Source organism: Orussus abietinus, unplaced genomic scaffold (assembly GCF_000612105.2).
Source record: "Orussus abietinus isolate OABI.00-Male unplaced genomic scaffold, Oabi_2.0 scaffold20, whole genome shotgun sequence".
Classification (NCBI taxonomy): domain Eukaryota; kingdom Metazoa; phylum Arthropoda; class Insecta; order Hymenoptera; family Orussidae; genus Orussus; species Orussus abietinus.
Genome location: NW_019394282.1, coordinates 1,551,249 through 1,563,714, shown reverse-complemented (window position 1 = coordinate 1,563,714; position 12,466 = coordinate 1,551,249). Strand labels below are relative to the sequence as shown.

Sequence of the window (12,466 nt, the reverse complement as noted above, 5' to 3'; positions counted from 1 at the left end):
CAACCAGACGCGGCCATGTACGTGGCTCCTGTGCTTTTGATCTTCTCGATGTATTTAAAGCGCTCCTCGGCGAGCAGCTCGTCGAAGTCGGCGATGATCTCGTTCAGGAGTCTCAGACACTCGACGCCCTCGTTATTCGCCTCCAGCTCGACGTAGAATTCGGAAAAGTTCGGTATCGAGGCGAACATTATGCAGACGAACTCGCACTCCTCGTGGTAGAGCTCCTGCAAGATCGAATTCCCTCGTTAAGTTTTTATTAAAAATCAAATTTCCCGGGTGCCAGGACCTTTCTTATAACCTCTATCTGTATTATAAATAATGTTCATTTTATTCTTACGGGTACGAGGGCAACGACTTACGTCGGAGTTCACCGTGGAGAGGAAATGCGCAGCCACGTGTTCCGGAAGGATGTTCGCCAGAAGTTTCTGGTTGTAGGCCTTGAGATGCTCCATCTCTTCCTTCTCTTCGGTGGCCTGCAGCTTCCAGAGGAAGTCCAGCCTGTAGGTGGCCTCGGTATGTTGGGAATGTGCCACCAAACACGCCATGAAGAAGACCACCAAGACTCCTGCCAGCCATCTTCCGGCTGGCTCGATCTCGTCCTCTTCCATCGCTTGACAAATGGTCACTCCAAGGTAACACGCCACGACGACGCTCAGAACTGCCACCTTGAAGACCGACGTCAGGATTTGGTAGACGGCGCAGGTCACCATCACCAACATCACCAGGACTGGGAAGAGCTGGAAGAGATATCGTGAAAAAAACCTTTTCGATGTGTTCGATTTCAAGATTTTATAAAACCTCACTCGGTTTCGAGAGATCATTTGCACGAAGGGACCAAGAGGCTCGATTGAGTTTCCCGACAAATGCATATGCAGGTGCATCAGGACCTATATGAGGATTCCTAGGACTTGACAGGACAATGTAAATAACTTACATCATCACCAACATCACCAGGACTGGGAAGAGCTGGAAGAGATATCGTGAAAAAAACCTTTTCGATGTGTTCAATTTCAAGATTTTATGGAACCCCACTTGATTTCGAGAGATCATTTGTATAAAGGGACCAAGAGGCTCGATTGAGTTTCCCGACAAATGCATATGCAGGTGCATCAGGACCTATATGAGGACTTGACAGGACAATGTAAATAACTTACGTCGATGAAGAGCGTGTAATAACACGGGCCGACTTCTGGCTGGATGCTGTGGACCATGATGGTGGAGTTCTCGAGCCACTCGGCCTGTCGTAAAGTGTTATTGCTGCAGACGTCGCTTCCGCCGAGAGTCACCTAAACGAGATGGAAGCTCATTACTTCACCCTTCATTCCACCTGGAAGAACGACTATCTCCTTCTGGCTCATTGAGCTGCAGCGACCCGGGGAATTTCTTTGCAAGGCACAACGGATAAGCCCCTTCATGGAATTACCCTTCGCATTCAATTCCTGATACTTCAACGATACGTCCTCCTTGCAGCTACTTGAATTCCACCGTCGGATATATCCATCCTGGAATTTCCGTTATTAATGTCCGTCATCTAAGTTTATACCGTCGACACAACAATTGTATCGTTATGGCACGTGTTATCGATTCCGACGTGGCCCCTCGTCTCTGGATTTTTTCGCATCCGTACCACCGAGGTTGGACCTTGATACGTCCAATCCAGACAATGTCGGCGCGGTTATAACCTCGAGGCATTAATTTAATATCCGAGTGCGTATTTCTGGCCAGTTCGCGAATAATCGACGGTGGAAATTGCACCGTCCACGGTGCGTTTCGGCCGCGTTACATAATTTTCCGAGGGAATTTGTATATCGAGGCCGGAGTGTCCTGGCAAGGCTTCATCGATTCGCAGGACGCGTCCCCGAATTGGCATTTCCTGCTCCTTCGTGACATTTCTGGAGCCACCCCTTGGGGCCGTTGATTTTCCTCCCCGGGGAGTTACGTCTTTGTCGAAAGATATCTCTCCATGTCGCGACCACACCAATAGAAATTACCATACTCTGTGTCAAGGCGTAGGACAATTGTTTTATTCCTCCTCTTATTTGTTAGACATTAGGTCGTGAATTTTTCGACGATGTCATTATATACTATGTAGTGTATGAAACTATGTGGAAGTTGGATTAATTGAAAATGTTTTTACCAGAGGCGATAAGACCGTGATGAACGTCAAAAGGACGACCGTCGATGCGATGCTCTGGGCAACGATCCTGTTCTGAAAGATGTGCATCGAGATGCTTCTCACCAGTTGTGGAACTACCTGTAGGGGATAATGGAGTCTTAGAAAAAAGCGGGACACTTTTGGGCTTCTCGTGACATTTTTCTCCGGGGTCCTTTGTCCTTTGTTAACGCAGACACGGGTTTCCTGGCGACATTAAAGGTCTCGATTCAAAGCGTCAGCGCAATCGCCGTACTGGGTGGGTCGATAATTTTGACACTTCACCGACATGTAGATGCGAAGTCAAGGTTAAGAGGGAAATGGCAAGTTTCCAAAAGAGTACTCGTTTCGATCGACCCGTCATCCGCGACTCGGGGCAGGAGCACGTTCCTGTGATTTATGTTGTTTTCTTAGTGGAAAGTGGATCAAGTGGATTTGATGCCCAAATCAACTGGTTTAACCCGTGAAAATCTGTCCCCAAAGCTCACCTCATTCTTTTCCGCAAGAAGAATGCCGTTGATGACTGCAATGACGAACAGACTGACGCCGGTACACCCGTAGAAGTAGACGCTCCTGAAAAGCACATTTCATTAAAAATACAAGATCCACAGCAAATGAGATACATTCATCAAACGTGTAGGTACACCTTTTCGTGGTGAACTCACCCAGGAAGAGTAATGGCGATTGCCACGATGACGACGATGTAAACGAAGCCAGAACACACGAAGTAAGCCGACAACATCCGGTCCCTCTCACAGGAGTACTATATCAGGGGATGAAATGATCGATGAATAAAAAACGCGAGATACGTTTACCCCAAAGCCGCATCGAGGTGTCACCTTCTCTTCGATATCGGGTCTCCTGAACGTCAGGATAAAAGGCGTGCAATGTTCGGACCTCAGACGATCGATGCTCCTGGCGTCGATGGCTCTCATCAGGTATTCGTTTACCTCGTCTTCAGGGTCCTTATCGCCTTCCACGCTCTCTCCAAAGCCCAATCTGAAAGCGCGTCAAAGGTGGACTCTGGGATCAAATCACCGTCTCTACTTTCGAAATGACTTGCAAGCTCAATTTACATGCGAAAGCCAAATCGGACCCTTATTGTCACAGAGATCAACGAGCGCAGTTTGCATGCGAAACCCCCACTTCGGCGTAAACCCTACGCGATGCTGGCCAACACTAAGGGCCCACTTTAAAGGACCTTCCTCTCGTCTACCTCCCTTGAGGGATTTTTTCTCAAATTCCCAAGTGCAAATTATCTGTAATTTCGGGAGTGGATGTAAGAAATAGAGGTTGGCGTCCTGCCCAGCACCGTCTAATGGGAACCATCATGTCTGGGACCTCCCTGACTCACTTGGACTGTTTACCGTGCTGGGATCCGTGCCCTTTCGAAATGACTTGCAAGCTCAATTTACATGCGGAAGCTAAATCGGACCCTTATTGTCATGGAGATCAACAAGCGCAGTTTACATGCGAAACCCCCACTTCGGTGTAAACCCTACGCGATGCTGGCCAACACTAAGGGCCCACTTTAAAGGACCTTCCTCTCGTTTGTCTCCCTTGAGGGATTTTTTCTCAGATTCCCAAGTGCAAATTATCTGTAATTTCCGGAGTGGACATAGGAAATAGAGGTTGGCGTCCTGCCCAGCACCGTCTAATGGGAACCATCACGTCTGGGACCTCCCTGACTCACTTGGACTGTTTACCGTGCTGGGATCCGTGCCCATTCGAAATGACTTGCAAGCTCAATTTACATGCGAAAGCTAAATCGGACCCTTATTGTCATAGAGATCAACGAGCGCAGTTTGCATGCGAAACCCCCACTTCGGCGTAAACCCTACGCGATGCTGGCCAACACTAAGGGCCTACTTTAAAGGACCTTCCTCTCGTCTATCTCCCTTGAGGGATTTTTTCTCAGATTCCCAAGTGCAAATTATCTGTAATTTCGGGAGTGGATGTAAGAAATAGAGGTTGGCGTCCTGCCCAGCACCGTCTAATGGGAACCATCACGTCTGGAACCTCCCTGACTCACTTGGACTGTTTACCGTGCTGGGATCCGTGCCCCATGACTCTCATCTCCTTTGACACGTTCCCATTGGCAGAGTAGCCCTTCCTCAGACCGGAGTTCACGTTATCTCTGAACGTGTCTCCGGGCACGATGAGGTACGTCTGGATGCTGTGCTCCCTGAGGTAGGCGTTCCTCTCGCCACCTCGACCCTCTTCCACCTCGTAGTCGCCATCTAGGCAAGCCAAGGTCTCTTTGGTGATGTGGACTCGCCTGAAACGACAAATGTATCGGCGCGTTCCGTGATCATCGGACTTTGGTACCCAAAATCCGTGTCGGGATTGCACCCGGAAGGGTTACCCTGGTATTCCGCCGCTCTCCATGTAATTCGCCAGCGTTACGTCGTTGCTCCACACGTCGAATTGCCACTTTCGGAGCCCAAGTACTCCGCAATGCACTCGACCAGTGTGGATGCCCACTCTCATGTTCACGTTCACCGCCATCACCTCTCGAACGAGCCTGGAATCGAGATTTTCAGGATTATTGGGTCCTTCGTCAAGGACTTTTCCGATCACGCTGCCCAGGGCGACGCGGTTGTTTCTTTGCTCAATTTTCAGATCATTTAAAATGACATGAAAGGAACATTTAATACACACGAAACGTCAAGATGTTTATCAAACTTTTCTCCAGACCGAGGGCGTAAATTATATTAATTTAATATTTGGAATTTTAATAACGTACTTTAATACGGGATTTAAATGTGTACGTCGCGACGTGTATTATGTCGCTAGTTTATCCCCGAGAGGACGAGTGATACAGTAATGAGTATTATTTCTTCACCGATAACAGCTCTTTGCATTAGCTTGTATGGTGTCTTTAATAAGAGGGGAATTAATGGTCTCCGGCTGGGAAATAAAATTCGATAAAGTTCTGTTAAAGGTAAGGAAAAGTGGGCGATGCACCGAGGAAAAATCGCATTCAATGAGATGTCAGCAACGTGTCGCGTGATGCTCGCCGTTAATCCTGAAAGCAGAGCGCATAAACGCACGTCTAGAGGAAATCTACGGCGATGTTGTGTCGAGTAATGTTCCCTGGCACGAACGCCTCCCTTATTTCGGTCGATCGAATGATAGGGATAATTGTCAAAAATCGTTTCTTCGGAAGACCTCGAGCCCCGGTTTTCGGGTCCCCTCCTTGTGGCTTTTATTTCTCCGGCACTTTGCTCCCGAACTAGGACGAACTCATTACTCGGTTGGCTGGATTTTCTTTTTAACTTCATCTTTTACGTAAAATTATGCCTAACGTTTCATGCGTTTCGATGCAGATTCCGTTTTTCGGGGGAGCTGCAATCCGATCGGCGGACGCCATCAGTAATTCAGGACGTGATCCTGTTGCAGTCAGGATTATGGGATTTCCATGGCGACGAGTGCCCGGTCAGTCGATCGATCCTGTCGGAATATTATGGTGACATCTCGCAACGCCTCGCAGGATATAGAATCGCCGATAGAAGCACAGACCTGGTCCTTTTTTTTACGAGGACTTGACGGGGGGTCCTTCGAGCGTCGCGTTTTATCATGGACGTTAAAAGAGTCCTGGATTTTCCCCATAAAGCCAAGGGCAGGATCTCGACGGTTCGATGAAGTACAAGGATCGGAGGGTTCCTCCAGTTTTACCATGTCCTTTATGTTTAAGGAGGTGAACCAATGCGGGGAAAATTGGGGCTGGTACTTTCAGGATATCATCCGAATAAAGGATGTCCCCTCTCCCCATGGATGGGCAGGTCCAGGAAGCGGGAAACGGAGGAAAAGTCAAGGTCCACTTGGACCTGGGAGATATCCTGCGGTGGAGGGTCTTAAATATTTAGGACCTCCTGCACGCAGGACCAACATGGCGGCGCTCTTACAAGGAATACGCGGTCGTAAACTTACGTGATGGCATCGATCATGTCCAGTCCCATCTCGACACAGCAGTGAGCATGGTCGGGTCTGGGCTCCGGAAGGCCGGACACGCAATAATAGCAATCCCCCAGGAGCTTGATCCTTAGACAATGGTGCTCGGCAGCTAATCGATCGAACCTGAAACGAGACGTCCAAGGATCACCTCCTTTCCGACAATTAATTTCCAAATTCCGTGGATGTGTTACGGTGAAACACCGAAATCTGGAGAATGTCGACTTTCACCGGTGAATGTCAACATTCACATAAATACCCTTAACCGGTAAATGTTGACATTCACCGGTGCGTGATTGTCGACACACTCACTGGAGAGGGTCCGAATGTACAAGAATGTAATGAAATATTCGATCTTTCACCGACGTATTTGGTACCTGTTGACATTCACCGGTGAAAGTCGACATTCTCCGATTTCGGTCATTCACGGTAACAGATGCACCATGTCGGATCGTTGAAATTTCAATATTTCTAGATAGTTAAGATAAAGAGAAATATCTCTGTTGCCCAGGTTAATATTTCTACACGATGTTTTTTGTTAGTCGGAATTTTTTATGCAGTTAAAATCGCCATTTGTTTAAATCTTCTGGTTATTATTCCACCGAGTCGAGATGAGAAAATTGACTAGGAATGAGCTACATATTTTGGAGCGTGTTGTGAAATTCAAGACGTATTTTTTCTAGATCAGGTCGATCATTTCTGGATCAGCGTTTCGGGGGGTTCTCGAGATCTTCGGTCGATGTTTTTTTCCGGAAGTCGGTATCTCTAAAGGAAGTCCTTCCTGCGGCGGAGTCCAGCTAATCTTTCCTGCCCCCTGCAAACTCTGCTCACCCTCCTACGAGGGGTTCGTTGGAAACAATTAAGGGAGGGATCCCGGCGGAGATGTCGCATTATCTCGTATCTTAGGGTTTGCCTTTGAGAGCTTCCCGTCAGCGACACGTAAATCTACCATGCGAGGATGAGCCTTAAGGTTGAACATTAAGGGATGCTCGTGAAACCTTGGAGAAGGGAAACATGCAGAGCCTCTCAATTCCAGGTCCATAAAAAAGAAACTACCCCTAAGATTTATCCCACCAGAGAAAATATCTTAATTTTCTAACATTTTATTTATACGTTTTATAACGCGTCTTATAAATCTAGCATCCAAGTGTATTTATTTTACTACCTAATTTCACGTATTTATGGCATGGCGTAATTCATTTTCAGGATATGAAATTTATAATTTCACTACACCCTTATGTTTTACCTTTAAAGGTTTGATCGCGTGAATATTAAAAATCCGGCACACGTGAGGTGGATATTTTTTGGAGAGGGGATGTAAAAACAAAATGTCGTACATCGATATGGTCGTGCGGTCTTATCGTGAATTATAGATTTCCAATAATGTTATACCGCCTGTAAGGGTTGAATGCCTCGACGTTTTCTGTTTGCAGGAAGACACAGCCGGATGTCGAGAAAATCCCCGGGAAGTCGTCGGATTCTCGTTTTCTTGTTCGCCTAAATCGGAAATAAAGGTCCAGGGGAAAAAGCGCGTTTCCGGTCAGACGGCGACGTTCCGAAAAATCGGGTGAAAAAGGAGATGCCCTCGAAACGTCTATAAAGTGATTGGTTAGCGCCAGGAAAAAGCCAAAGAGGATTAAGGGGTTCCCCCTCCTGGAAGTATGGACTTCCTGTCATTCGAGAAGAGAGGAAGAGAGAAACGGAGAAGAAACGCAGAGCGGAAATGCTTCAGAGTTGAACGTTGAAATGAATTCCATCGAGGCGTTGATGCGAGCGATTGATACGAAACAGGGTTTTAGGGTAATTGGAAATAGACAATGGGGGATCGGGTGTTGAGATATAGATAATAGTCCTTAATAAATTGACGATGCAATAAACGGATGTAATATGATAACGATGAAATATTGACGATAAAATGATATTACATATTTATATTCTATCGCCATTCTTATTTCTAGAGAATTTAATACATTCGACTTTACAGGTAACATTTCATTATCTATGAAGAATCATTAATGGAAATTTAAAGTCCATTACGCTCCATAAAGTCGCCATGGAGCATTTTGTTTCAATTGGTATTTCCATTTTTAGGGAGTTTTCAAAATTATATATATTAATTTATTTTTTAGGGAGTTTTATAAATTATTAAGGATCATTAATGGAAATTTAAAGTCCATCAAAGAGCCTCTTGGCTCGAGGTCGAAAATGTCCCCCTCGAAATACCTCGAATAGCCGGAAAGGAAAAATAAAAAGCCGCGATCAATTCGTTCGACGATGTCGAGAAACTTAAGGGGAAACCTCTCGGTGCGGTCAGACGTCACGTTCGCAAATAAAAAGAGAGCCTCGAGACGATTGAATTTAAAGCCGTGCAAAACGAAGTTGAGGCAGTTCTTCATGGCCCTGGAGGAGTTTCCGGTCTAACAATCGACGTTTCCTGTCAGTCCTTCCAGCCAAGGACCAAGGAATGGAGAACAGAGAGTTAAGATCGAGCTCCTCGAGAAAGCACACACGAAGGCGAATCTCCGTAGTAAAACCGGATGTCGGATGTAAACTCGAATGTCTGGACCAACGGACAAGCATCTACGACCACGTCGGGACGGAAAAGCGGAAAAGTGGGAAGAAAGTGGAGGAGATGAAGCACGTACATCGGTACAACCGCGACACAATTTCCGCGTTCTGAAACTTTCAACCGGATAATGGCCCTTGGAGTGAGGCTGCACGTTCTTTTCGGATAATATCGCACTTGTCGTGTACTTGTTCAAGTGCAGCACGTCGAAGTGACAGGAAATGCCGAGGAAAACCAGGCGGCGGCGCGTAAAAATTAGAAATAAAAAAAGGACATTTATTAGAAATTTCAGACTCGCTTAGGGCAACCTCGGAGTTCATTTCGTCGATTTGGAATCCGATTTACGAGTTAGATAGGCAGAGTACACTTTATCTGTAATTACTGTAAATTTGTGTACACTTATTCCGTTTATCGGATGACACAGGGATTGGTATCGTTTGGGTCAACAAGTGGAGGAGCTCATTTTTCCTCAGGCGCCAAGTTATCCCGGAAAATATTTTCAGTCCCGGAGATTGGAGACAAGGGTTGATTTTTCCGTCGAGTATTGCAAACAAAAGTGGAGCAATCAATCTCTCAGGACGGGAGGGAAAGTATTGAAAAGTTTCGATCGGTTTGCTCAGTCCAAGTGCCCTAAGTGGAAACGCCGCGCTATGGTCAGCCGTCACGTTCGCAAATAAAACCCGCAGATTCGATTTATCGATCTCGAAATCTCCCGGCGGGATATCAAATATTGGGTTTCGACCGGACATTACTCGATTAATTTTTTTCATAAATATCCGGCAAAGGGCTGAAACGAACAACGACTTGGTCTGCCCGATCGATCGAAAGTGCACCGACCAAAAAATGTCATTGAACCAAAGAAATATTTTATTACTTCAAAGAATAATTATTTCACTCATATAAGCTGAGATAAATTGAATGGAAAATTTCCTCGGAGTCGTGATAATTTATTCGGAAAAGAGAGAACATAAACGACGGGACTTAAAAGCGCGATGCATCCCTGCGTTTCATTTTTCGTTTCCACGGGCAGAAATCGTTACGGATATCGTCGCCCTCGCGTGTGACGTCAACTATAGCCGAGGAGAAACAATCGCGGGATACATATACGTGTGTATGTGTACATGAATATACCCACAATGTATCGGGTGGTCCTCATAAATCAAATCTCTCGAAGTGCCGCACTGGGCGTTGAAAATTGAATTTATCGCCACCAAATTCAGAGCGCACTACTGCCGCGTTTAAACGGCTCTTCATCGCCATCAACTGGCAAGCAATCGGACAAAATGTGGACAGGAATCCCTCGAAACGGAATTCAGGGCGGCTGAAAAGGGGTGCGGACGAATTCGTTGAAAAATTCCCGGTTAAAAGGAAAAACATCACCGACCACGGGAAAATGAGTCCAACCAAAGAGTCCATTTAATAAAAATGTTAGAACTTTGCGAAATTTGCTCCAGGAATTGTTTGTAAAAATGGCAGAAAATTTCAGAGTGCATTCTCGCGGTTTCGACTCTCGTTTCCACGTTTCGGATAATTTAACGCAGTCGGGTGTAGGGGACTTCTTCACTTGAATGCACTTCGAGTATCGATTGCAATCCATACGTCCAACCAAAGAGTCCATTTAATAAAAATGTTAGAACTTTGCGAAATTTGCTCCAGGAATTGTTTGTAAAAATGGCAGAAAATTTCAGAGTGCATTCTTGCGGTTTCGAGTCTCGTTTCCACGTTTCGGATAATTTAACGCAGTCGAGTGTAGGGGACTTCTTCACTTGAATGCACTTCGAGTATCGATTGCAATCCACACGTCGTGCCTCGAGGTGGGAGGGATATTTCCTCCCTCCGAGGGCGCTAATAATGCAGGGGTTCCCACCTTTAATCGACGTGAGAAATGTAGTGCTTGCAGTTTAAATTTAAAGCTCCCCCAGGGTAGTGTCGGCTATTAATAGGAGACATCCGGTACAGGCGAGGGAGGTTACCAGTCACGTAAATAGGATAAGGGTGGGACCTTAACGGTCCTTAGCGAACGAAGGTCGAGGTTGCCTTCAAGTGCGACAGCGTAAGGGTAATCGTATTAAAGGTCGTTCCGAAAAGCTCTTCGCGTTTCCCATTTATTTCCTCAATGGTTCCGACACGGAGGGAAATGAAACGCCGTCGATACAGCGATTGTGCCGGCGAGTAGAAATGTCGGCGGTCCTTTCTTCTTTTTTTCCTTTTTCCCTTTTTTGCCAGCTAAAACGATATCCTGCCGGGAAATTCTGCTCGACGGATTTCAATAACTCGATTCCTTCCCGGTCGCTTATTTTTATGCCAAAGGAGAGTCGATAATTCCCACGAAACGAAAAGTGAAACACTTATATTTCCTTACTTTGCATTGACTGTCGCGGTAATTGGCATGAAAACATTATAGTCGATATTAGTGCGTTATTCTTTCGGTCAATTATTGACACTTATTGCGGAATAAGTGAAATAAAAATATCAAGTCTCGCGTTATCCAATTTTTGTATTCTCGCGATATCGGTGGAACGAATGGAATTATTGCGGTGGGTTAAGCGGGAATGTCTAATTATTTGCAAGCCATAAGTTAGGGTAATTGTTTCTGGTTATCCGGCGTTAAGGCGATCGAGGCGTCCGTTAAGGTTGTTTTATGCCGGAGTCGCTTATTACAGAGTCCGTGTTATTCGGGGTTATGCCCGTGGGAAAGTGCTCGTAAACAGCCTCCTTAATTTGAGGGAGTTCCCTATTGATCCGTCCCATAACTTTTCAATTTCCTGGCCCATGGGAGTCGTAGAAGACCCGAGGCCTCTTTCGACATGGAACCCCTCCCGACAATTTTGCGCCTTAGCGGCGCGACCCTTTGCGAAAAGGGAGCGAAACGTTCGGAAGGTAACGCGGAAATAAATTTATCTCCCAGATGTCATCTCTCAAAGTGTCGGGAAATATTTCACCGCTACTGGATTAATTCCGGCGCATAAATGCTCACGAATGATGTCTCACCTAATTGTAATAAATTACAATCTTGTAATAGTGGGAGGCAAAACATACGATTTAAATCTCTATTGCATGAATTCTTTGAAAACTTCTAATATTTTATATCGGTTTATATATTAATTGTTTTATATTTTAGGGCTCTAGTAACATTGGTGGTATTTTGTTGTCGAATTAAGAAACACCGTCTCTTTCGTCCTTGCTTAAATGTGTCTGGCTCGGAACTTAACCCAACGCGGAAAAGCGGTGGGAATTTTCGTCGAGGGGTGGGAGATCCGGATTATTCGGCGGAAAATTTGGGAAAATCCCTTCGTCTTGGTTTCACGCTCGGAAATACAGGAAAATTGTATTACTCGAGTCGTTTGAAAGGACGGCGCCTCGTCCCCTTTTACGGAGAGCCGGCAAGCACCAACCTCTCCGGGGAAGAAAGAGAAAAAGGGAGGGAAAAAAGGGGGAAGGAGATATTGCGAAATGACGAGGGCGCTGCTCGGCAACATGAAAGGAATATGCATGAAAGACTCGGGTAACTTCGGTGTCATCAGCATCCTCTGCGAGGTCTATCGCGACAAACAGGCCGGCTTACTGTACTCCGAAAAGCTCCATTTGTCGAAGCCCCTTGGTGGAGTGAAGCATGTCGAGAATGCCGGCCAATTTATTTCAGGATCTTCGTTTGATTATTGACCTCATTAATAACCCGCGAAATTGCCCCGTGGATGGTTTAATTTAATACCGTGAAAAATAAGAATTGATAACGAGTGCACCGAATTATTTGAAACTTCAAAGGACTCCAAAATGGCGCTCGTATTTTATAA

At 45.9% G+C, this 12,466-nt stretch overlaps 1 protein-coding gene across 3 annotated transcripts in view; it reads right to left on the bottom strand.

Annotated features, from left to right (window-relative positions):
• Positions 1-12,466, bottom strand: part of LOC105694562 (adenylate cyclase type 5) — a 66,770-nt gene that overhangs the window by 4,112 nt on the left and 50,192 nt on the right. For 2 of the 3 annotated variants that reach the window (XM_012415361.2, XM_012415363.2), the window contains 10 exons: positions 6,086-6,232; positions 4,518-4,676; positions 4,185-4,430; positions 2,992-3,151; positions 2,818-2,915; positions 2,641-2,725; positions 2,138-2,254; positions 1,155-1,286; positions 360-737; positions 5-224 (listed from right to left, as the gene is read on the bottom strand). In XM_012415361.2, coding sequence (XP_012270784.1) covers positions 5-224; positions 360-737; positions 1,155-1,286; positions 2,138-2,254; positions 2,641-2,725; positions 2,818-2,915; positions 2,992-3,151; positions 4,185-4,430; positions 4,518-4,676; positions 6,086-6,232 — 1,742 coding nt within the window. The remainder of the gene's footprint in view (positions 1-4; positions 225-359; positions 738-1,154; positions 1,287-2,137; positions 2,255-2,640; positions 2,726-2,817; positions 2,916-2,991; positions 3,152-4,184; positions 4,431-4,517; positions 4,677-6,085; positions 6,233-12,466) is intronic. The other variant, XM_012415362.2, reaches the window with a different exon arrangement.